The sequence below is a fragment of the Mastigoproctus giganteus genome, chromosome 3 (assembly GCF_048544385.1).
Source record: "Mastigoproctus giganteus isolate SK-2022 chromosome 3, ASM4854438v1, whole genome shotgun sequence".
In the NCBI taxonomy this organism is placed as follows: domain Eukaryota; kingdom Metazoa; phylum Arthropoda; class Arachnida; order Uropygi; family Thelyphonidae; genus Mastigoproctus; species Mastigoproctus giganteus.
In genome coordinates, this window is record NC_143577.1 from 28,196,671 (window position 1) to 28,223,635 (window position 26,965).

Here is a 26,965-nt window from a genome sequence, read left to right on the forward strand (position 1 = left end):
AGTCGAGTATTATGTAAACTGGGGAATTCCTGTATATGTATTATTGATTCAGTTTCATCAACTTCTGGTGAAAGAAAGTTGATGAAACTGATTCAGTTTCATCATCTCCATATTTCAGGGAATTCCTTCACTTTTGTATTTCAGACAAAAAAAAAGAAACATTCATATTTCATGTTCTCGTAGAAATATGTTCTAAAACACCAATGTGAACCTTCAGAACATCACAATTTTATCAGCCATGCCACATCAGAGACTCAGGGGCATGGCAACCAGGCTCTTCGGTTTTTTTTTTAGAATGCTACCTGCATTCTGTTTCTTTAATTTAAAATTTTTGGTTAAGGGGTGGGAGGGCATATGCCCCCTCTGCCCACCCCTGCAGAAACTTAAGAGATATTTTTAAAAATTGACACTTTCTTGATAATGCAGAACTGTGCACAAAGGTCAAATTCTCTAAAATTAGGCCTCTAATTTATAAACTCTCTGATCACCTGAACTGAGAGTTGTGTCACAACATGAAGATATGATGTCACAACACAAACATAGATGTGATGTAGTTGAATCAGTGTTCTCATAATACAGCCATAAACAGTTGTCCATAAAGAATTCAAGGAAAGCCTACAAGATATGGACTCAAATTTTGATCCATGAATCTTATAAATGGATATTTGGTAACCACAGAACCTTATCAAGGAAAAGGAAATTACTAACTCATGAAGAGTTTATCTCTGCTCTTAAACTGAGTTAAGGTAAGTTCATGTATTATACACTGAGTGATCACTGAATTATGACCACCTACCTAATACTTCGTAGGTTCTGCTTTTGCCCTCAGTACAGCAGCTATCCAACATGGCATTGATTCAACAAGATGTTGGAAGCATTCGGGAGGTATGGCCAACCAAGCTGTGTGTAATGCAGTCAGCAATGCAGGTGTGGAGGTGATTGGTGTATCCAGACGCCTCATATGCCTTTCCATAGTGTCCTACAAGTGCTCTATGGGACCGATATCGGTGGAGTTTGGAGGCCAATCGATATGCTGGAAGTCAGAACTGTGTTCCTCAAACAATTCCTACAAAACAAGTGCCCGATGGCTCGGCACATTGTCATCTTGGAAGACACCATTGTCATTCGGGAAAAAGTGTAACATAGCGGGGTGTACACAATCAGCAAGCAGTTGACAATAGCGGAGACTACTGATACACTGTTCCACATGCACCAGAGTGCCTCCATAGCCAGGTAGGAAGGAGCAGCAGTGTGTAGCACACGCTTCTTGATTAGACCGGGGTTCGAGCCCATCACCACCAAATACGGAGGATGCAGAAAGGTCAGGGAATGACTACCGCATATCCCAGAGCAATATGGCCTTAGTTGCTAATGCTCCTAAAAACCAATTAACAACAACAACAACATGCACCAGGGGTCCAAGTTCCTGCCAGTGAAACATGCCCCACACCATACAACTGCCTCCAATGGCCTGCACTTTTGATACCATGCATGATGGATCAAGAGCCTCATGTTGTTGATGCCAAATCTGTACACGACCATCCACAGTGTGGAATAAATAACATGACTCATCTGACCGGTGCACCTTCTTCCAGTCTTCTAACGTCCAACTTGCATGTTCTTTGCACCAGGCAAGTCTTTTGATATTGTTCCGGGTTGGCCCATGTTGTATTGGGTAGTCAACTCTTCAACAGTGCTGTGCCTGTTCATCTGCACGAGTCGTCGGACCTGGTGTTCACCTCTAACATCAACCTTTCGCTGGCCTTTGCAGTTTTGCCATCAGGTCATTGTTTGACCATTTTTACGCCACTCCTGGTACACTTTAACTATGGCGGCTCTCGAACACCCCACCAGTTCAGCCATTTGGGAAATCGAGGCACCAGCTCACCGAGCACCCACAATCTGTCCTTTATCAAAGTCCGATAATCCTTCCCTTTACCCATCACACTTGAAATTTTACTACCTACTGAACCACTGACACCTTATATATGCTGCGTAGGTCGACTAGCTGTGAACTCTCGTACCTCACGTGGTCAACGGGTCGCATTCAGTTTTCATAGGGGTGGTCATAATTCAGTGATAACTCAATGTACATGTATGTACTTAGCCATGTTCCAATATTAGAATATTTTTTATTTCAGTTACAGTTCTTACAGAACATGTAAGAACATAAAATCAAAATAAAACAGTATTTCTAGTTCAAGTCAATAATATCAATTATAAGAATGCACAAAATTTTAAACTTGGCCATGAATGGATTAAGCCATGGAGCGAAAAGTATAACCCACAAATGCTGCTCCTATTCCTGACAAAAGTACCCTTCAGTCTTGGTTGGAGGTTAAGTCATTTAGCATTGCAGTGACAATCAGAAATTACAAGATCAGCTATTCCATAAATTTGGACTATATTTCCTTAACACAGTGTTTGCCCATAGTCAACTTTAAGAAATAATATTAAAGTTTTTATTGAAGATAACAAACAACAAAGGAGACTCAGATCTCCACCTAGAAATGTCTACACCAAAAATAATACATTGACAGCTATATAAATACAGCACTGTTTCAATTGTTTCTAAAGAAAGCTTATGCTTTTACATTAAATAAATGAAATTTACTGCATAAAATATTAAATTACTATAAATTTCACCATAATAATTTTAAAAAGTATCTTTAAAACAAGGTATTAAATATTTCTTATAGAATGTTATATTTTATAGTATAATAAAATATATTTCTTTTTTCTTGACATGAAATTTGTGAAATTTTAGGACGATACAGAAATGCAGTGCCCTCCTGATATTAATATATCAAAATTATCAGAATTAACTGCAAATAATATAGAGGAACTATTGAAGCATTTTGAAGGTAAAAACCTGGATGAACTAAGGCATGAAATGAGACAGGAAGGGGTGAGTTTGTATGATAAATTAAAAAATAAAATCAGAACAGTATTTAAAGAGAAAAGAGGGGCCCCCTCTCTTATCCTTAAAAGTACCATTTAAATAGCATGTTGTTTTATTAGTATCATTCTGCATTCATTCTCATCAATTTGTTAGTTAAATAAGCTTTGTTCAAAGAATTTTGAACAAAGAATTTTTCTAGTGAGAACCAACCATTTTTTACTTGATATTTGGTTGATATTTCAGGAAATGGCTGACTATAAACATTTGCAATTTTTAGCCATTTTCTGAAATATCAATCATATTACAAAACACATGCTCTTGAAATATAGAAGGGTTTCTCTAAAGAAACTTAGTAACTTTACTTATTTTTATTATTATATTTTTTAATGATGCCTGTTAAATTGAGTTACTATTATTGTGAAAGAATGGAAGGGCAAGTTTAATTATTCCTTCCTCCTTCCATCTTCCCTCTCAAAAAAAAAAAAAAAATTTGATTAGTGATGACCAGTCAGAAAAAAAAGAAAACTGGGCCTCACTTTCTTCCTATGATAATGTTTGCAGTTTATTATTCAAAAAATCTTAAAGCAAGGTTTCCCAGACTGTGTTACGTAGTCTCTTCTATTTATGGTGTGGTTTATGAGCACTTAATTTATCTATTGACCTGTTAAACAAATATCAGATTAAATAAATAAATTTTTAGAAACTTTGTCTAACAAAAAATAAAATAAAATAATTAGTTCATAGCATTCCTTTTTTTTTCTTTTAAATAGGAGATTCAAGGAGCAAAAAATGTATTCAATATAACCAAACAAATTTCAAATTATCCAAGCTCCACTATATTTTAACTTATCAAAGGTCATTGTTTTTATGGTTGTGGACTTGCTCATTGCAGAGCTATATGGAGTCCAAGCTATGATAATTTCTTATCGGTGTTTGCAGTGTGCTTACTGATTATTCATCATTCAGTAGACTAGGCCATGTTAGACATCAGCTTTTGTAGAACTCATTTTCTTCAGTATTTTCACTGCTGACCTATCAATTATTGCTAATAATAGCAAAATAAGTTTTTTGTCCCATGCCAAATGAAGATCTCTTTGCACCTGTAGCCAATACAAATAATTCTCTACAACTTCACAGTTCTTAGTGACATCTTTGCAGCTCGCACAGTGATTATAGTTGCTGTTCCTTTACAGCATATGGAGAAGGCTTGGTTTCAAATCTACTTTTGAAGGAAAGAACTTTTATGGATTTTTGAACTGTGGTTGAGTTAGTCATTATCTTGGGAAAGGAGTATTTTTTTTTCTTTGACACTCAGGTTTTTAAATTCAGAAAAACAGGTAAATTGACTATAGAATACCCATAATTTACAGAGACAATAATGATGACCCATGTTCCCAGTATTTTATTAAATCATTCAAAATATTCAATAATTATATAATATGACTCACATGAAAAGTAATCCATTTATTACGGTTTGAATAACTTCTTATTAGAAAGATCACTTCAAGCAAAGGAGCTAGCTGTAACCTTCTGCATTAATACATGATTTAACTCCACCATTCTTCTTAATATATCCAAGATGGCTTGGATTCTTGGTCTCTTATCAAGAAATTATTTAATCTCTTCTCAAAAGAATATTTCTGTGGTCATCCCTTTATGATTAAAGTCCACAAGGACAAAATTGATTCTTCTGTTCAGGCATTACACTCCAGTTTGGAGCTCCTCTAACAAAAGTAATATCAAACTCCTTGCAAACATTACAAATAGCTTTATTAAATATGATTGCCCTTCCAAGAACTACCATGCATGCTTGTGCCTAATTTTCAAATACACTACCTGAAATTAGAAGACAGTGATAGACTTCAGGTTATTCCACTCCTTAATGATATAATAGACAATTCTTATTCATCAGAACAAATTCACTTTATGCTCCATTCAGACATATAAGAAACCCTTGGTTTGACAATATAAGTTTCCCCCCCACCCAGTGTTTAAAGCAGAGTTCACAAAGAATAGCAAATCATCGCATAAATTCTTCTACAAAACTCCCAGAATTGTATAACACAATAGCAAATTAAACCTTTTCTGTTACATTAACTCATTTTACAGACAGGTGATGATTGCTAATAAATCTTTAAAATAGAGAAATTAAATTGATTATGTCTATCAACTTATGTTTGATGGTTGTACCTACCTCCTTGTGGATACACTCAAAATTAAATTTATGTTGTCACCTCTCCTATACTGGTGTCTATCACTTAGTTTATAAAAATCTTTTGTAAATCTTTGTCATCACAGATGTGCCTTTCACCTTGCTGGTTTTTGTTTTTTATACTGTTTTCATTATTTCAAATTAGCATTAGCATTAGTAGATGCATATGATACAAGAAAGCAAGCTTATGCAGCATCAGCCAAAAAAGAAAAAAAAAAACGCTCCCATTTCACTCCTCCATTCGTACCAAATACCTGTCCAGCTCAGGCTTAAATTTATTTAGGCTATTAACTTCCACAACAAAAGATGGAAGTCTGTTCCACAAAACAACTACCAGCTGGCTAAAGGCAAATTTCCTCACGTCTATCCTACATCTGTCTTTCCTCAATTTGAATTTATGCCCCCTCACGTGATTATTCTGAGCAAAAGGAAGAGTCCCATCAGCATTCAGCATGCCCAAACCATTCAAGACTTTATACACCTCAATCAGATCACCTCGCAGAGGCCTAGTCGCCAGACACTGTAATCTGCAAAACTTAAGCCTTTCTTTGTAAGAGCAATCCTTTGTTCCATTTACTAATCTTGTTGCCCTTCTCTGTACTCATTCCAACAGCTCTACATCCTTCTTAAAATGAGGCCTCCAGACCTGTATACAGTACTCAAGGTGTGGTCTGACCATTGCCTTATACAAGGGGATAATCACCTCCTTATCCCTGCTAGAAATATTCCTTTATGTCATTGGCAAAACACCATGAGCTACTCTTGCAGACTGTCTGCACTACTCAGAAAACTTCATATCTGCCTGTACAATTACCCCCAGGTCCTTTTCATTCTCTACCACTGTCGGTGAATACCACAGAGTTGATACGTTACTCTGGGATTACTGCTTCCCATATTTGTCAATGTTAAACTTCATTTGCCACCTCTCAGCCCATCTGCTCAACTTTTCTAGATCCTGCTGCAGCAGCATACTGTTATTAGTGTCCTTAACAACCCTGCCAACCTTCATATCGTTTGCAAACTTGGACATTAAGCCTGATATACCATCATCAATATCATTTATAAATACAGAAAACAACAATGGATCCAACACTGAACTCTGGGGAACTCCATTAATAACATTACTCCACGAAGAGAAGTTTCCATGGATTACTACTCTCTGTCTTCTCCCACTCAACTATCCCTTTATCGAAAGTAGCAATTTGCCTCCACACTGCTCCAATTTGTGCAGCAGTCTTCCATGTTGTTGTTATTTGGTTTTCAGGAGCATTAGCAACTAAGGCCATATTGCTCCGGGATATGCGGTGGTCATTCCCTGACCTTTCCGCATCCTCCGTATTTGGTGGTGACGGGCTCGAACCCCGGTCTAATCAAGAAGCGTGTGCTACGCACTGCTGCTCCTTCCCACCTGGCTACGGAGGCGCCTGTCTTCCATGTGCAACAATATCAAAAGCCTTTCTAAGATCCAAATATATGATATCAAAGTTATTCCCCGCATCCAGTTCCTTTGTGACCACATCATAGTATCCAGTCAAATTGGTCAGACAATACTTCCCCTTAACAAAACTGGCTACTGTTGAATAGATCAACAGTAGCCACTGGCAGAGGTGAAAGAGATTCTTGCACTGCTTCTATTGGAATGAGCAGAAGCCTGAAAAACAAGATGCAGGATATTTCAGAGACTGCTGGGAGTCATTGCGGTACAAGTAAACACATGGGTTGTGTTAGGGTAGCTAAGAATAGAAATAGGTGCATGTATAGTTGCGTGTACACCAATGCTAGGAGTTAGTAAATAAATTTGATGAATTTGAGGTATTGCTCAAAACATCAAAGGCAGTATTGTTGGGATATAAGGAATGCAGAACTGGAATTTGGGGAGTACAACGTCTACAGAAAGGATAGACTGGATAGGAAGGGAGGAGGGGTTATGCTATTAGTTAAGAAATACATAAAATCCAAGGAAGTGAAGCCAGTGGACATCGCTGGACAGTGCAGTGTCGAGTCAGTTTGGTGTGACATAAGCATTGGGAGATCAAAATTGAGAGTAGGAGTGTGCTATAGGCCTAATGACTCTGATGAGTATAATAAGAAACCGTACAGGGAAATAGAGTGGGCCAGTAAATCAGAGAGTCTTATAATGGGAGATTTTAACTTCCCAGATATTGACTGGAATTTGGGGGCTGGTCACTCACACACTAGCAAGGCTTTTGTGGATTTATTGGATGATGTTTTCTACATCAGCATGTTCGGGAGGCAACTAGAGGGAGGAATACTCTTGATTTGATTATCAGCAGTGATTCTTCATGCATTAAGAATCTCATGATAAATGAACCACTAGGTGGCAGTGATCACAGTGTGCTGAAGTGGGATTTACTCAAAGAGGTAACTACCATTAGGGGTAAAGGAAAGGGTTATTGCTTTCGTAAAGGCGACTATGATGGACTGAGACAGTATTTAAATTCTATACAGTGGGACCAACTGATGATGTTACCAACAGCAAATGCAAAATGGGAAGCATTCAAAGAAGTTATCTTGGAAGCTACTAGCCTTTACATACCAACCAAGAAATATTGTTCAAGGTTTAGGCCTAAATGGATGTCAGATGAACTGATGAGGCATATGGCAGAGAAGAAACATGCATGGGATACATACAAATTAACACATGACACAGAAGCCTACGATAGATACAAGTTGATCTGTAACTAAATTACAAAGGAGGTTAGGCAGGCGAAGGCAGATTACGAGAAATCTTTGGCAAGGGATGCAAAGAAAAACAGCAAAGAGTTCTTTACTTATGTAAACTCTAGAAGGAAGGGGATGAATCAGATTGGACCACTTGATATCGATGGGTCAACTGATGATGATCCTGCTCGGGTAGCTAACAAACTAAATGAATATTTTGCATCGACATTCACACATGAGTAGTTATTTAGCGAGGGGAAAGCCAGAGGTGTATTCAACTCTAGCAGTAAGCTAGAGAATCTTGTAATAACTGAGAGTAAAGTGGAGGAGAAATTGTTAAAGATAAACACAAGAAAGGCACCCGGGGTGGATGGGATCTATCCAGTTATATTAAAGGAGGCAGCAGAGGAAGTAAGCAAACCCTTAGCCATAATTATGAGAGCTTCCTTGGACTCAGGGGAGGTACCCACAGACTGGAGATGTGCAAATGTGACCCCAATTCACAGAGGAGGATCAAAGGCTGACACAAGTAATTATAGACCTGTGAGTTTAACTTCTGTTACAGGAAAATTAATGGAGGCACTAGTTAAAGAAGCACTGCAGGATCATTTAGACAAGACTTCAGTTATTGCTCAGACACAGCATGGTTTTGTTAAGGGGAAGTCTTGCCTGACCAATTTGATTGGATACTATGATGCAGTCACAAAGGAACTGGATGCAGGGAATAACTTTGATATTATATACTTGGATCTTAGAAAGGCTTTTGATACTGTTGCACATGGAAGACTGATGTACAAATTGGAGCAGTGTGACATTGGAGGCAAATTGCTGCTGTGGATAAAGGGGTGGCTGAGGGGGAGAAGACAGAGAGTGGTAATCAATGGACACTGCTCGTCGTGGACTAATGTTATTAGTGGAGTCCCTCAGGGCTGAGTGTTGGGTCCATTATTGTTTTCTGTATTCGTAAATGATATTGATGATGGTATATCAAGCTTAATGTCAAAGTTTGCAGACGATACAAAGGTAGGCAGGGTTGTCAAGGACACTACTGACACTATGCTGCTGCAACAGGATCTGGAAAGGTTGAGCAGATGGGCTGAGAGGTGGCAAATGAAGTTTAACATTGATAAATGTAAAGTACTACACATGGGAAACAGCAACCCCAGAGCAATGTATCAACTCTGTGGTACTACACTGACAGTGATAGAGAATGAAAGGGACTTGGGGGTGGTTGTGCAGGCAGATATGAAGTTCTCTGAGCAGTGCAGACGGGCTGCAAGAGTAGCTCATGGAGTATTGTCAATGATATATAGGAATTTTTTCTAGCAGGGATAAGGAGGTGATTATTCCATTGTATAAGGCAATGGTAAGGCCACACCTAGAGTACTGTATACAGGTCTGGAGGCCTCATTTCAAGAAGGATGTAGAGCTGCTGGAATGAGTACAGAGAAGGGCAACCAGATTAGTGAATGGAACAAAGGGGTGCTCTTACGAAGAAAGGCTTAAGTTTTGCAAATTACAGTGTCTGGAGACTAGGCACCAGCGAGGTGATCTGACAGAGGTGTATAAGGCTTTGAATGGTTTGAGCATGCTCAATGCTGATGGGATTCTTCCTCTCGCTCAGAATAATCACCTGAGAGGGCATAAATTCAAATTGAGGAAAGACAGATGTAGGATAGACGTGCGGAAATTTGCCTTTAGCCAGTGGGTGGTTGGTTGGTGGAACAGACTTCCATCCCTTGATGTGGAAGTTTATAGCCTAAATAAGTTTAAGGCTTAGCTGGACAGGTTTTTTGAACGAACAGAGGGGTGAAGGGGAAGTGGTTGCTTTTTTTTTTATTTTTTTTATTTATTTATTTATTTATTTTTTTTTTTTTTTTTGGCTGATGCTGCATAAGCTTGCTTTCTTGCATCAAATGCCTCTACTAATGCTAATTCCAATGCTAAAAACAATGCTGTGTCCGAGCTATAATTGAAGTCTTATCAAAATGATCCTGCAGTGCTCCTTTAACCAGCGCCTCCATTAATTTCCCTGGGACAGAAGTTAAACTAACAGGTCTATAATTACTTGTGTCACTCTTTGATCCTCCTTTGTGAATTGGAGTCACATTTGCACATCTCCAGTCCATCATTACCTCCCCTGAGTCCAACGAAGCTCTCAAAATTATGGCTAATGGTTTGCTTACTTCCTTTGCTGCCTCCTTTAATATAACTGGGTAGATCCCATCCACTCTGGGTGCTTTTTTATGTTTATCTTCAACAATTTCTCCTCCACTTTCCTCGCAGTTATTTCAAAATCATCTAGCTCACAGCCAGAGGTAAATTAAACTCTGGCATTCCCATCCCTGAATAACTGCTCATGTGTGAATGTAGATACAAAATACTCATTTTGTTTGTTAGCCACCTGAGCAGGATCATCAACAGTTGAACCATCAATATCCAGTGGACCAATCTGATTCATCCCCTTCCTTCTAGAGTTTACATAAGTAAAGAACTCTTTTCTGTTTTTCTTTGCATCCTTTGCCAAAGATTTCTCATAATCTGTCTTTGCTTGCCTAATCTCCTTTGTGACTTTGTTACAGACCAGCTTATATCTAACAGAGGCTTCTGTGTAACCTGTTAATTTATATGTATCCCATGCATTTTTCTTCTCTGCCACATGTCTCATTAGTTCATCTGACATCCATTTAATCCTAAACCTTGAACAATATTTCTTAGTTGGTATGTAAAGCCTAGTAGCTTCCAAGATTAATTCTTTGAATGCGTCCCATTTTGAATTTGCTGTTGGTAACATTATCAGTTAGTCCCACCGTATAGAATTTAAATACTGTCTCAGACCACCGTAGTCACCATTATGTAAACAAAAACCATTCCCTTTACCTCTGATGGTAGTTACCTCTTTGAGTAAATCCCACTTCAGCACACTGTGATCACGGCGATCACTAATGATATTAAGAGTAGGAGACCGGCGGAATTACTTAGCAAGTACAGGTCACTGTTGAAAAAAAGCCATGAATTAGGGTTGAATTTGAAAGTGTCTGCAATACTGCCCAGACACGATAGGAGGGAGTATATGATGAGAGCCTTGTCGATCAATTCGGTCATGGAGGGATTGTGCAAGGCTCAAGGGGTAGAATTTTTTTCAGCCTGGTCTGTACTTGTTAACAGGAGAGACTGCTTCTACAGGGATGGGATACACTTAAATAGAAAGGGTGCAAGAATTTTTGCTGATGCTGTCGAGGCAGTGTTAGGTGGGTCGGAAAACTGCTAGTTGAGGGAGATACAAGGACTAATAGATTAACAGTAGCCACTGGCAGAGGTGGAAGTGATTCTTGCACTGCTTCTATTGAAACGAGCAGAAGCCTGAAAAACAAGATGCAGGATATTTCAGAGACTTCTGGGAGTCATTGTGGTACAAGTAAACACATGGGTTGTGTTAGGATAGCTAAGAATAGAAATAGGTGCATACATACTTGCGTGTACACCAATGCTAGGAGTTTGGTAAATAAATTTGATGAATTTGAGGTATTGCTCAAAACATCAAAGGCAATTTTGTTGGGATATCAGAGATGTGGTGTCACACAGATATAAGGAATGCGGAACTGGAATTTGGGGAATACAATGTGTATAGAAAGGATAGACAGGACAGGAGGAGAGGAGGGGTTATGCTATTAGTTAAGAAACACATAAAATCCAAGGAAGTGAAGCCAGTCGACATCGATGGACAGGGCAGTGTCGAGTCAGTTTGGTGTGACATAAGCATAGGGAAATCAAAATTGAGAGTAGGAGTGTGCTATAGGCCTAATGACTCCTCTGATGAGTATAATAAGATATTGTACAGGGAAATGGAGTGGGCCAGTAAATCAGAGAGTCTTATAATGGGGGATTTTAATTTCCCAGATATTGACTGGAATTTGTGGGTTGGTCACTCACACACTAGCCAGGCTTTTGTGGATTTATTGGATGATTGTTTTCTACATCAGCATGTTCGTGAGGCAAAAAGAGGGACCAATACTCTTGATCTGATTATCAGTAGTGATTCTTCATGCATTAAGAATCTGCAGATAAATGAACCACTAGGTGGCAGTGATCACAGTGTGTTGAAGTGGGATTTACTCAAGGAGGTAACTACCATCAGAGGTAAAGGGAAGGGTTTTTGTTTTCATAAAGGCGACTATGATGGTCTGAGACAGTATTTAAATTCTATACAGTGGGACCAACTGATGATGTTACCAACAGCAAATTCAAAATGGGAAGCATTCAAGGAACTAATCTTGGAAGCTACCAGGCTTTCCATACCAACTAAGAAATATTGTTCAAGGTTTAGGCCTAAATGGCTGTCAGATGAACTAATGAGACATGTGGCAGAGAAGAAAAATGCATGGAATACATACAAATTAATGGGCGACATGGAAGCCTTTGATAGATATAAGTTGGTCTGTAACCAAGTCACAAAGGAGATTAGGCAGGCAAAGGCAGACTACGAAAAATCTTTGGCAAAGGATGCAAAGAAAAACAGAAAAGAGTTCTTTACCTATTTAAACTCAAGAAGGAAAGGGATGAATCAGATTGGTCCACTGGATATTGATGGTTCAACAGTTGAGGATCCTGCACAGGTGGCTAACAATCTAAACGAGTATTTTGCATCTACATTCACGCATGAGGAGTTATTCAGGAAGGAGAATGACGTAGGTGAAGTAGACATTGGCAGTGAGCTAGATGATTTTGTAATAACTGAGAGAAAATTGGAGGAGAGATTGTTGAGGATAAACATAAAAAAGGCACCTGAGGTGGATGGGATCTATCCAGTTATATTAAAGGAGGCAGCAAAGGAAGTAAGCAAACCCCTAGCCATAATTATGAGAGCTTCTTTGGACTCAGGGGAGGTACCCATAGACTGGAGATGTGCGAATGTAACCCCAATTCACAAAGGAGGATCAAAGGCTAACACAAGTAATTATAGACCTGTTAGTTTAACTTCTGTTCCAGAAAAATTAATGGAGGCACTGGTTAAAGAAGCACTGCAGGATCATCTAGACAAGGATTCAGTTATAGCTCAGACGCAGCATGGTTTTGTTAAGGGCAGGTCTTGCCTGACCAATTTGATTGGATACTATGATGTAGTCACAAAAGAACTGGATGCAGGGAATAACTTTGATATTATATATTTGGATCTTAGAAAGGCTTTTGATACTGCTGCACAAATTGGAGCAGTGTGGCATTGGAGGCAAATTGCTGCTATGGATAAGGGGTGGTTGAGTGGTAGAAGACAGAGAGTGGTAATCAATGGACACTGCTCAACGTGGACTAATATTATTAGTGGAGTTCCTCAGGGTTCAGTGTTGGGTCCGTTGTTGTTTTCGGTGTTTATGAATGATATTGATGATGGTATATCAAGTTTAATGTCCCAGTTTGCAGATGATACAAAGGTTGGCAGGGTTATTAAGGACACTATTGACGCTATGCTGCTGCAACAGGATCTGGAAAGGTTGAACAGATGGGCTGAGAGGTGGCAAATGAAGTTTAACATTGACAAATGTAAAGTACTACATATGGGAAACAGTAACCCCAGAGCAACGTATCAACTCAGCGGTACTACACTGACAGTGGTGGAGAATGAAAAGGACCTGGGGGTAATTGTGCAGGCAGATATGAAGTTCTCTAAGCAGTGCAGACAAGCGGCAAGAGTAGCTCATGGTGTCTTGTCAATGATATACAGGAATTTTTCTAGCAGGGATAAGGAGGTGATTATTCCCTTGTATAAGGCAATGGTTAGGCCACATCTTGAGTACTGTATACAGGTCTGGAAGCCTCATTTCAAAAAGGATGTAGAGCTGCTGGAACTAGTACAGAGAAGGGCAACAAGATTAGTGAATGGAACAAAGGGTTGCTCTTACGAAGAAAGGCTTAAGTTTTGCAAATTACAGAGTCTGGAGACTAGGCACCGGCGAGGTGATCTGATAGAGGTGTATAAGGCTTTGAATGGTTTGAGCATGCTCAATGCCAATGGGATTCTTCCTCTTGCTCAGAATAATCACCTCAGAGGGCATAAATTCAAATTGAGGAAGGACAGATGTCGGATAGATGTGCTGAAATTTGCCTTTGGCCAGCGGGTGGTTGGTTGGTGGAACCGACTTCCATCATGTGTTGTTGAAGTTGATAGCCTAAACAAATTTAAGGCTCAACTGGACAGGTATTTCGAACGAACGGAGGGGTGAAATGGGAGTGGTGTGTGTGTTTTTTTTTTTTTTTTTTTTTGGCTGATGCTGAATAAGCTTGCTTTCTTGCATCATATGCCTCTACTAATGCTAATGCTAATGCTAAGAGTATCACTCCCTCTAGTTGCCTCCCGAACATGCTGATCTAGAAAATAGTCATCCAATAAATCCACAAAAGCCTTGCTAGTGTGTGTGAGTGACCAACCCACAAATTGCAGTCAATATCCGGTGAAATTAAAATCCCCCATTGTAAGACTCTCTGGCCCACTCTATTTCCCTGTACAGTTTCTTATTATACTCATCAGAGTCATTAGGCCTATAACACACTCCTACTCTCAATTTTGATCTCCCAGTGCTTATGTCACACCAAACTGACTTGACGCTGCACTGTCCAGCAATGTCAACTGGCCACACTTCCTTGGATTTTATGTGTTTCTTAACTAATAGCATAACTCCTCCTCCCTTCCTATCCTTCCTGTACACACTGTACTCCCCGAATTCCAGCTCTGCATTCCTTATATCTGTGTGACACCACATCTCTGATATCTCAACAATATCTGTCTTTGATGTTTTGACCAACACCTCAAATTCATCAAATTTATTTACCAAACTCTTAGCATTGGTGTATACACAAGTATATAAGCACCTGTTCCTATTGTTAGCTACCCTAACACAACCCATATGTTTACTTGTACCACAATGACTCCCAGCAATCTCTGAAATACCCTGCATCTTGTTTTCCAGGCTGCTGCTAATTCCAATAGAAGCAGTGCAAGAATCACTTTCACCTCTGCCAGTGGCTACTGTTAATCTATTAGTCCTTGTATCCCTCCAAGCTAGCAGTTTTCTGACCCACCTAACACTGCCTCGATAGCATCAGCAAATATTCTTGAACCCTTTCTATTTAAGTGTATCCCATCCCTGTAGAAGCAGTCTCTCCTGTTAACAAGTACAGACCAGGCTGAAAAAAATTCAACACCTTGAGCCTTGCACAATCTTTCCAGGGCCGAATTGATCAACAAGGCTCTCATCATATATTCCTTCCTATCGTGTCTGGCCAGAATTGCAGACACTTTCAAATTCAAGCCTAATTCACGGCTTTTTTTCACCAGTGACTTGTACTTGTTAAGTAATTCTGCCAGTCTCCTACTCTTAATATCATTAGTGCCAACATGTACAACAATATCACCTTTTGTGCCCTTAAAAGATGATATCTGCTCTGCAATGTCATCAACCTTTGCCCCTGGCAGACATATCGTGGTCCTGTTCCACCTTTCCTTTTTACATACCATGTTCTCCGTTTCCCTGACAGTAGAGTCACCGACAATTACTAGTTCCTGTGGGACCAGCGCATTCTGCCTTGGAGGTTGCCGCTGTGTTGCATGATGATCAAGTGCAAGCTCTCATATAGGTCCATAACAACGCTGAGTTGTCGTCTGATTTTCTTACACTCCTTACATCATGCACACGCAGACATTCCCCTTGGCAATATCATGTCGCATACCCGATTGCTCCACAAACATCAATCAAGCAGTGCATTTTAAAAGGCTGTGATTCAGAGGGCAACTTCCCCCCTCAGTTCTCCCCGAGCCACACCACTCCCATTAGCTTGAGCCTTTTGCTTTGCTGCTCTGGTCTGAATCATGATTTTGATTCAATTTCACTTCTTTTTGTTCAATTACTTCTTTGTGTTTTGGAAGTACAGTAAAATCCCAGTATAATGAACTTCTAGAGGGTGCATAAATCATTATGTCTTATAGAAATTTTATTGCAATGAATATTGCTTAAAGTTTTTTAAATAATGATTCATCATTATTTGCACAAACAGATTCTACTCCACTATTCTAATATATGGAAACAATAATTTCAACTTTATTTAAATATCAACTTTAAAAATATATATACAAAGGTAAAAATATTTATTTGAAGATTATAGTTTTGAAAGCATATCTGATTTATAAGAAATACTGTATTATATGAATAATAATACTGTATTATAAATACTGTAATATAATACTGTATTGTAAATATAATAACTATATAATACTGTATTGTAAATATAATAACTATATAATACTGTATTGTAAATACTGTATTATAAGAAATACTGTATTATGCTAGCTTGGGGGGAGACAAAGACCAATAGATTGACAGTAGCCACTGGCAGAGGTGAAAGAGATTCTTGCACTGCTTCTATTAGAATGAGCAGAAGCCTGAAAAACAAGATGCATGGTATTTCAGAGACTGCTGGGAGCCATTGCGGTACAAGTAAACACATGGGTTGTGTTAGGGTAGCTAAGAATAGAAACAGGTGCAGGTATACTTGTGTGTACACCAATGCTAGGAGTTTAGTAAATAAATTTGATGAATTTGAGGTATTGCTGAAAACATCAAAGGCAGATATTGTTGGGATATCAGAGACGTGGTGTCACACATATATAAGGAATGCAGAACTGCAATTTGGGGAGTACAACGTCTACAGAAAGGATAGACAGGATAGGAAGGGGGGAGGGGTTATGCTATTAGTTAAGAAACACATAAAAACCAAGGAAGTGAAGCCAGTCGACATCACTGGACAGTGCAGTGTTGAGTCAGTTTGGTGTGACATAAGCATTGGGAGATCAAAATTGAGAGTAGGAGTGTGCTATAGGCCTAATGACTCTGATGAGTATAATAAGGAACTGTACAGGGAAATAGAGTGGGCCAGTAAATCAGAGAGTCTTATAATGGGAGATTTTAATTTCCCAGATATTGACTGGAATTTGGGGGCTGGTTACTCACGCACTAGCAGGGCTTTTGTGGATTTATTGGATGATTGTTTTCTACATCAGCATGTTCGGGAGGCAACTAGAGGGAGTAATACTCTTGATTTGATTATCAGCAGTGATTCTTCATGCATTAAGAATCTGCAGATAAATGAACCACTAGGTGGCAGTGATCACAGTGTGCTGAAGTGGGATTTACTCAAAGAGGTAACTACCATTAGGGGTAAAGGGACGGGTTATTGCTTCCGTAAAGGCGACTACGATGGACTGAGACAGTATTTAAATTCTATACAGTGGGACCAACTGATGATGTTACCAACAGCAAATTCAAAATGGGAAGCATTCAAAGAACTTATCTTGGAAGCTACTAGGCTTTACATACCAACTAAGAAATATTGTTCAAGGTTTAGGCCAAAATGGATGTCAGATGAACTAATGAGGCATATGGCAGAGAAGAAAAATGCATGGGATACTTACAAATTAACACATGACACAGAAGCCTATGATAGATACAAGTTGATATGCAACCAAGTTACAAAGGAGGTTAGGCAGGCGAAGGCAGATTACGAGAAATCCTTGGCAAGGGATGCAAAGAAAAACAGCAAAGAGTTCTTTACTTATGTAAACTCTAGAAGGAAGGGGATGAATCAGATTGGTCCACTTGATATTGATGGGTCAACTGTTGATGATCCTGCTCAGGTAGCTAACAAACTAAATGAATATTTTGCATCGACATTCACACATGAGGAGTTATTCAGCAAGGGGAATGCCAGAGGTGTATTCAACTCTAGCAGTAAGCTACAGAATCTTGAAATAACTGGGAGTAAAGTGGAGGAGAAACTGTTGAAGAAAGGCACCCGGGGTGGATGGGATCTATCCAGTTATATTAAAGGAGGCAGCAAAGGAAGTAAGCAAACACTTAGCCATAATTATGAGAGCTTCCTTGGACTCAGGGGAGGTACCCATAGACTGAAAATGTGCAAATGTGACCCCAATTCACAAAGGAGGATCAAAGGCTGACACAAGTAATTATAGACCTGTTAGCTTAACTTCTGTTCCAGGAAAATTAATGGAGGCACTGGTTAAAGAAGCACTGCAGGATCATTTAGACAAGACTTCAGTTATAGCTCAGACACAGCATGGTTTTGTTAAGGGGAAGTCTTGCCTGACCAACTTGATTGGATACTATAATGCAGTCACAAAAGAACTGGATGCAGGGAATAACTTTGATATTATATACTTGGATCTTAGAAAGGCTTTTGATACTGTTGCACATGGAAGACTGCTACACAAATTGGAGCAATGTGACATTGGAGGCAAATTGCTGCTATGGATAAAGGGGTGGTTGAGGGGGAGAAGACAGAGAGTGGTAATCAATGGACACTGCTCATCGTGGACTAATGTTATTAGTGGAGTCCCTCAGGGCTCATTGTTGGGTCCATTATTGTTTTCTGTATTTATAAATGATATTGATGATGGTATATCAAGCTTAATGTCCAAGTTTGCAGCCGATACAAAGGTTGGCAGGGTTGTCAAGGATACTACTGACACTGTGCTGCTGCAACAGGATCTGGAAAGGTTGAGCAGATGGGCTGAGAGGTGGCAAATGAAGTTTAACATTGATAAATGTAAAGTACTACACATGGGAAACAGCAACCCCAGAGCAACGTATCAACTCTGTGGTACTACACTGACAGTGATAGAGAATGAAAGGGACTTGGGGGTGGTTGTGCAGGCAGATATGAAGTTCTCTGAGCAGTGCAGACGGGCTGCAAGAGTAGCTCATGGAATATTGTCAATGATATACAGGAATTTTTCCAGCAGGGATAAGGAGGTGATTATTCCATTGTATAAGGCAATGGTAAGGCCACACCTAGAGTACTGTATACAGGTCTGGAGGCCTCATTTCAAGAAGGATGTAGAGCTGCTGGAACGAGTACAGAGAAGGGCAACAAGATTAGTGAATGGAACAAAGGGGTGCTCTTACGAAGAAAGGCTTAAGTTTTGCAAATTACAGTGTCTGGAGACTAGGCACCAGCGAGGTGATCTGATAGAGGTGTATAAAGCCTTGAATGGTTTAAGCATGCTCAATGCTGATGGGATTCTTCCTCTAGCTCAGAAAAATCACCTGAGAGGGCATAAATTCAAATTGAGGAAAGACAGATGTAGGATAGACGTGCGGAAATTTGCCTTTAGCCAGCGGGTGGTTGGTTGGTGGAACAGACTTCCATCCCTTGTGGTGGAGGTTGATAGCCTAAATAAGTTTAAGGCTCAGCTGGACAGGTATTTTGAACGAACAGAGGGGTGAAGTGGAAGTGGGTTTTTTTTTTTTTTTTTTGGCTGATGCTGCATAAGCTTGCTTTCTTGCATCAAATGCCTCTACTAATGCTAATGCTAATATAAAATTTTTAAGAAACCTTCAGAAATAAGGTAAAACAGGTGTAACACATGTTAGTAAATTAGAATTAAAATTCAGATTTTGAGCAATCAAAAATGTCTGGGTTCAGAATACATGATTAAATTAGATTACTCTCTTTTTTTTTTCTGCTGAATGAGTAACCTGCAGAATCGCTGTAGAAAAAAAGGCTTGAAATCATCATAAAAACATTACAGTTGCTTTTGTATAGTACCATATTTGCTTGTATGTCTTCTTCAATCTGAGTACTTTTGTTATTTTCTCTTTGGGGGTGGGGAACAAAAGAAAACAAAAAAAAAATTAGCAACCACTACATAATTTGTTTTCACACATAACCCTTTTCTTTTTCTTCTTCTTCTTCAAGGGTCTCCTCCCATTGCCATATTTACAGTATATGGACTACATAGTGCAATTCACAACTTTCACATAACTTTTCTTTCATTGTGAACCAACAAATTTTATGTAGAGGTGGCTTTGAAAATAATTCTTCATGCTGAATTTTTCATCAAAACTGTTTTGTTTAAATGAAACTTACATAAGGGAAATTGGCCAGGATCTAGAAATATTTTCATTATAGTGAAATTTTCATACCTTCTTTGAAACAAAATTTTACTGCATTTGTACTGGAAGTGGCATGGGCTGGGAATTAGAAATAAAGCTAGTGTAAATAGAGCTAGTGCATTTTTTGAAGGTAAAAATCCAATTCAGATGGATCCAGACTCTCCCCCTATTCCTACTGATGTTCATGTTTAGGGAGGACATAGATAAGATTAGTATTATCACCATGCATACTACATATTAGCTATAGCATTAAATGAAACTCCAATTATTTTCCTAAGAATTCTGAGAGGCTTGCCATGAAGAGCACAATATTAGAGCAGTCAGGATGGCCAATCATGTCAAGGTTGTACCCTGAATATATCTAGTAGCCAGTGTGGGTCACAGTATAGAATTTCAAGGAGATTTCATTCAGATGCCGTATCAGTCGTTGGTGCTGTACACTGCTGCAATCTGAACTTTCCTGAGTCAATTTTGACCAACATTGTGAAAAGATTGAATAATGAAGATGAACATCCCCAAAAAATGTAGATATGTCATCTCTGCAAAAAAGGCAGTAAGATTATTTGGAGAACTGTATTTACCATTATTTAATAAACTGAAATAAACTTCTGCAGGTTGGAGGGTCAGAATTCAATCCATAAGAGCCCAGATTATAAAATGTTAAAAAGTCTGCATCTTGAGTGTTGTACAGGTATGGAGAACTCAATTTAGGAAGGATGTAGATCTGCTGGAATGGGCACAGCGAAGGGTAACCAGATTGGGGAAGGGAGCAAAAAGATGCTCTTACCTAGAAAGGCTTCAGTTCTGAAAATTGCAGCTTGTGGAAACTAGGCACCTGCGGGTGATCTGATTGAGGTTTAAGGCCTTAAATGGCTTGATTAAGTTGAATGTGAATGGCATTCTTCCTCATGCTGAGAGTACACACATTAAGGGGCATAAATTTAAGTTGAGGAAGGATGGTTGCAGGATAGATGTGCAGAAGTTTGCCTTCAGCTAGTGGGTAGTTGATTGTTGTAACAAGCATCCATCTGTTGTGGAAGTGGATGGTTTGAACAAATTCAAGGAAGAAATAGACATATCCTTGGAGGGTATAGATGGGAGAAGTGTGTAGTTTTTTTTTTTTTTTTTTCTGGCTGGTGCTGTGTAAGCTTGCTTTCCTGCATCATTTGCCACCAGTACTGTTTCCTCCTCTCCTCGGATTAGTTAGCTAATCTGAGGAGGGGGAAATAAATTAGTGTTTTATCCTTTTCTTTATATTATATGACTCTGTGCATGGATATGAGTATGATTTATATTATATATAAAGATATACAGATACATAGCAGTAAAACCAATTTAAATTTTGTTTAGTTCCTACGTAAAGGAGAAGAGGAGAAGTCTACTGATACAACACTAATTCCGCCTAAGCCTAAACCTGCAGGTAGGTAGTCTAATCTTGCTGCATCAGTTTTTATAAAGCAGTATTGATTTACCATTGTTTTATTATATATTTAAGGTCTTTATGTTCTTTTATCATTACATAAAAAGTCTTCATGCATTTGAATGCGTTTGATATACAATAGAATATCTTTTTATGAAGTGCTTTTTTCAGTAAAGAATCTGAATTCACTATTAGAGGTTTCCTACAACACATTTAAATAATTACATTTTATGGAACAAATCACAATGATAATTTTAATTCAATACCAGGTGAATGGGAATCATTTTTTTCCCCACTTTTTTTCTTTTTTTTTAACTCTTGCATTCTTTGGGCTACTCTATCTAACTCAGCTATGACACATGATATCTTTCAAGAAAATTGTTTTCTTTGATTTCTCTATTAAAAATTTGACAAACCTTTGTTAATTATTAAATGAACAGACTTAATGTCCAAAATTAACAGTAACTCTTTTGGAATTTAAAAATTCCAAATAAATTGTTAATTTTTAACACCTAATAGAGATTATATTTGAAAACTTGGGTTCACTAACTTTTGACACATTCTGCCAATGAAAACATGATCCACCCAACACGAGCTGACTAGAGCAGTGTTCTGCAACTGGTGTGTCGCCACAAGATGACAGTTGTGCCACGAACATTGCTGAAGTTGTATACCTATAAATAATACTATATGTATTATGATTATAAATTAACAACTGAGAACTTTTACTCCCAATTATAGTTTTTATATATGTTTGTAATGCCATTTTTGCTGAAACACAATGTTGTTCGTGTGGGACTTTTTTTTTTTTTTTTTTTTGATATTTGTTACATAAAGCGGTCCCAGCCAACCATCGGCAACCCCGCTGTCAGTTACACATAATTTAGCAGTACTCTTATATACTCCCTCTCCTGTTTGTCCAAGTACAGGGAGGGAAAAACCTGCCATGACCAAAAAAGATTGATATGAATAAATTGAAAAATAATCAGATTACATAAAAAATAAGATATACATATAATTAAATTTCAAAGTCCAAACTTCCTTGGAAAGATCTGCATCTGTTCATAGTCTGTTGGAAAGCCAGCAGTGCTAGGAGCTGCCGAAAAGAGAAATACCAGTGCCAGGAGCTGCCGAGAGCAGATTCCAGCACAAGGAGCTGCCGAGAGCAGAAATGCCAGCACAAGGAGCTGCCGAGAGCAGAAATGCCAGCACAAGGAGCTGGAGTTGCAGTGGATATAGGAGACTCAAGCCTCCATGATTTCACAGAACTTTAGGTAATTGAGCACAAGGAGCTGGAGTTGCAGTGAATATAGCAGACTCAAGCCTCCACGATTTCACAGAATTCTAGGTAATTCGGCATATGCCATACCGCATTACAAATCCAAGGCTTCCAGATGCAGAAGAGTCTTCCGCCTAAGAAATATTGCAGTTGCAAAGGCTTGGAAAGCCAAGAAGTTCTCCTGTTTATCAACTAGAATTGTCTCATAGCCTTCTGCCATAAGATTGAGATTACTAATCCGAGATACCAGTTCAATTCGTAGATCGCAGTATTCCTCACGGTTGTACATAATGTTTCCATGATTCTCTTTCGCCACAATGGCAACTAGATCTTTCATTAATTCTTAAATTATGCAACTTTGCATTAATTGAACCATGACCAGTTAATAAGAACATAGCTTGTAAATTTGGGGCAAACCATTTGAATTTTATCGAGGCTACATTTCTTAAATCTGGGAAAAATTTTTGTGTAATCTGCCCTTTATCAGAAACACTCCAACGCTCTTGCCAGACTTTTACCAAAGCATCCCAGATTCTTGTCCTTTCCTTCCTGGGATCTGCCAAAATGTCCACCTGTATATTCAGAAAAGAACAGGAAATGCCATGGCGGATGAAGTAAGCCAATGCACAATACAATAAATGCAGATCAATAGGCAATTTTCCAGTCACAATCTGTAAAGCTGGGGTCAACACAGTTCTGCATGCCACGCACATCCTAAGGAGCATTACTCTTTGAATGGAACTGAGCTTTCTAGTAAATACTTTTCCACTTACACATTCAAACCAAATTGGTGCACCATACGTTACCATGGGGATAAATACACATTCATATAGCAAGTTCAGTGCCTTACCTTTTATTCCCCAGCCAACTCTAGTGATTCGAGTAATCATCCCAATAAATGTTCGTGTGGGACAGTAAATTATATTTTGTGTGAGTATCCAACACTCACTTTCTCAAGTTATTTGTGTTTGCCAATATTTCTCGTTTTGTTGCTGCGCTGACTGAAATAAGATGCCGCTCGTTAAAGTTAGATACGTATGTGCTGTTCCTTCAAAGTGTAAGGATTAACAAAACATCCCCTGTTTTTTATTATTTTATTGGCTTGTTTTGATATTAGTCCCTGCTACTTCAACATTATTACTTTGTTGCTGTGCTGATGCACCCACCCTTTGTTATTATTATTTTATTATTATTAATATTAGCTATATGGTGCAAGGAAGCCTGAGGCTTATGCTGCACCAGCCAAAAAAAGAAAAAAAAAAATTCTTTAATACCCTGAGAGAGAGAGAGAGAGAGAAGAAAGGAATCACCAAGAAAGAGAAGAATGATGATATCCAGCTCAGGACCCTGGGTGTGCCAAGCCCATACTCACCAGATGTGAGTCCCTGGGGTTAAATTTATGACTATATTTTAAAGCAATAGATGTGCTCCTCCCTCTGTTTGAAGAGTATTGGTCCCGCATCTGTCACTTTCAGTTTCCTCACAGCTGTGCTCTGAAATAGTCAGAAAACTGTGATCGCAAGCCATAATGTTGTTGATTTTACTATTTTCTTTTTTTAACAATGGACAAGTTCCTCATAAGGAGTATTCCATCCACGAGTGCAAGTCCTGAAAGTGATGAGCTCGAAAAAAAATAAACAAAAATTAGTGTGCAGACAGTATAGTGATAATTATTTGTATTTTGTGTACCAAGATGGCAATTAATATGTTATTACCATTTTCAACTACATATTTGTGTGAATTGGGCTTTTCGACCTTGACTGAAATTAAAACATCAAAGAGGAAGAGACTCAGACCCATTGATGAAGAAGTGAGGCTTGCATTGTCAACGATTTCGCATGCATCAGCCATCTGTTTTCAGCAAAGTAGGCACAAATATCACAATGAAGGTATGCATAGTTATTTGGTTTAATACTAATAGATTTTTTTTTTTTTTGGCTTTGCTTTTGTACAATGATTTAGGGTTCATAAAATGTTAATATATGCATGAGCCAATTTCTGTTGAAACAATAATAATTGATTTTATTGTGACTTATAGCATATTTATATTAACATCGCCGTAAGCTATGCTTTTTGGGGATTAACATTTTTTGATGTGCATTGTTGCATTATGATTAACTTAAGGTGTGCCGCAAAGAGAAAAAGGTTGCAGAACACTGGACTAGAGCATATGCAAGGTATTTTTCCAAAAAATACCTAATAAAGTACTTTCTCTAGAAAGTACTTGCTCATGCTCTAGAAAGTACTTTGCTTGTACTTTCTAAATTAATTTGACTTTTCAAATTAAAGTTAATATTGAAACTAGTAATGCTTAGCTCTTGGATAGCATGCACTTTTTAAAGATGCTCATATTACAGATGTTGGAGTCCTTTGTGTGAGTCACGTGAAGAACTCAGTAATGCATCTGGAATTGCATTTAAAGTAGTGACGGGCATAGTCAAATGATTAATAACTGATTATTTCAATAGTCAATTATGAAATTGATAACAAGAAAACTGAAAAAAAAAAAAAAAAAAACTGACAGTGGAGGGATTTGATCCAATGTTATCAAAACTAAAGTGCTGCTGTCACTAGGGCAATTGTAGTCTCTCTCCCCACCTTTAATTTTTATTGTTTCTGATTTCATAATCTAAATTTCATATAACTGATTATGAAAATGACAATCAATTATACACATCACTAATTTAAAGAAGGGTTAATTAAATTTATTGAGTTACAGTTGCGACCCATTGCAAAATACCAAACAAGAGGTCCTAAAATTTTGACCTGGGGACTCTCTAAGAAGGCCCTGTCTAATATTACAAATCAAAAAAGATATTTATTTTGTCTCCAGTCTAGGACAAGATTATTTGTATTACCTTTGGTCTTTTTTTTAATGATTAGTATCATTAATATATTCATATCCTGGGATAACTCACAAAATGATTGATTTGTTAAGTAAATTTTTTGAGGACCTATTCACAACAGTCCTTAAGGAGCTGTGGTGAAATCCCCTCCCCCAAATGTTTTTCCTCACAAAAATTTCTAAAAAGGGCTTGTTTTCTTGCCGCAACCTAGTACAACAGCTTTTATTACCAAACACTTCTATTCCAATTTCTATATTTACATCGCCCTTTACTATACTGTATAACGAAATGCAAACTGATTTTTTATTCTCAGTAAATATTACAAAATTATATTTATAATGGTACTTCTCTTATAAGTCTTGAACATTACCTCAGTTATAAATTTCAAGGCCTTATGAACAAAATATAATCTTAAGCGAGTGGAGTTTAATCATTATCTGTCATTCATTTCATAATGCATCTGCTAGAAGCTTTTGTTTTTTTTTTTAGCTCAAGAAGAATCAAGTAGTAGTGATGAAGAAGAAGGACTATCAAGGAATAACCTCAAAAAGGAAGCAGAAATCTTTGCAGAAGTCAAAAAGAAGCAAAAAGGAAGAGGCAGACAACTGCTTAAAATTTAGATCTTTATATTTTGAATTTTATATTTTGATAAGAAGCGGGCTTCTATTTATTTTAAATGCACAAAATAATTATAATGTATTTTTAGATTATTTTGGATTATTTTATTTTTTTAAAATCATTTTATAAGCACAATCTAGTGAAATAAATTTTGCAAAACTAATTTTGTTTAAATTGATGACCAAATTTTATGAAAATATATAGATTACAACAAACTTAAAAAACTAACTTTATTTATGTATAATAGTAGGATTGTTATGTTCCTTTTTCCATTCCAAGACAGTTTTTTTAAATATTTTTTCATTCTTCATAAATAGCCAATTTTTAATTATCAGTAAGTGGCACACTTATCAAGCCACTTTCACACAAACAGTATTCTCCAAGGAGAAGTGTATTGCTATTTATTTGAAAGTGTCACTGTACGGCAGCAGTATCAGCAATGTCACCTCACTAGAGTGGAGTGACTCTTACTTCAGTGGCAAATGACCAATAAAAGAATTAGCTTTATAAGATTAGGGCTCCAAATATTTTCATTCTTATGAAAATATTTGGAGCTCTAATCTTATATCTCGAAAATATACAGCAAAGTGAGCTGAAAGCAACTTAAAGGTGGAATAATTCCATTTCTTTTTATTATTCAAAATGGATTTAGCAACCCAGGCAGCACCAGAGACCATCCTAAATGGCATCATGAGACATTTACAATTAATCATTTGAACATGGCATAGCCACAAAAAAAAAAAAAAAAAAAAATAGTTTCCATAAAAAAGATAAGTCCTTTTTACATCATTTACCATGTAAAAAGGACAACTGAGTGGTGCCATTATTTTAAATAAACTAGAAAATCTACCTAATTGTGGCTCATATGCAGGCAACTGAACCACAGCCAGCCATAAGCATATTCTTGACTAGCCATGGGAGGGGGGATTTGCATCACAAAATTAACTTCAACAAATGAAATTATACATCAATGTGTTTAATTGATGGGCAAGTCATATCAAACTGGCCAGTGAGCAGATACATCAGAAAAGATATCTAAAGATACC

General features: G+C 37.9%; 1 protein-coding gene across 1 annotated transcript in view; it reads left to right on the forward strand.

Moving 5' to 3' along the window:
- The window catches only part of CCDC151 (Coiled-coil domain containing protein 151), an 80,958-nt gene extending 55,037 nt beyond the window's left edge, over window positions 1-25,921 (forward strand). The window contains exons 11-13 of the mRNA XM_090369932.1: window positions 2,768-2,908; window positions 21,107-21,176; window positions 25,791-25,921. Coding sequence (XP_090226058.1) covers window positions 2,768-2,908; window positions 21,107-21,176; window positions 25,791-25,921 — 342 coding nt within the window. The remainder of the gene's footprint in view (window positions 1-2,767; window positions 2,909-21,106; window positions 21,177-25,790) is intronic.
- The last annotated feature ends 1,044 nt before the right edge of the window (window positions 25,922-26,965 follow it).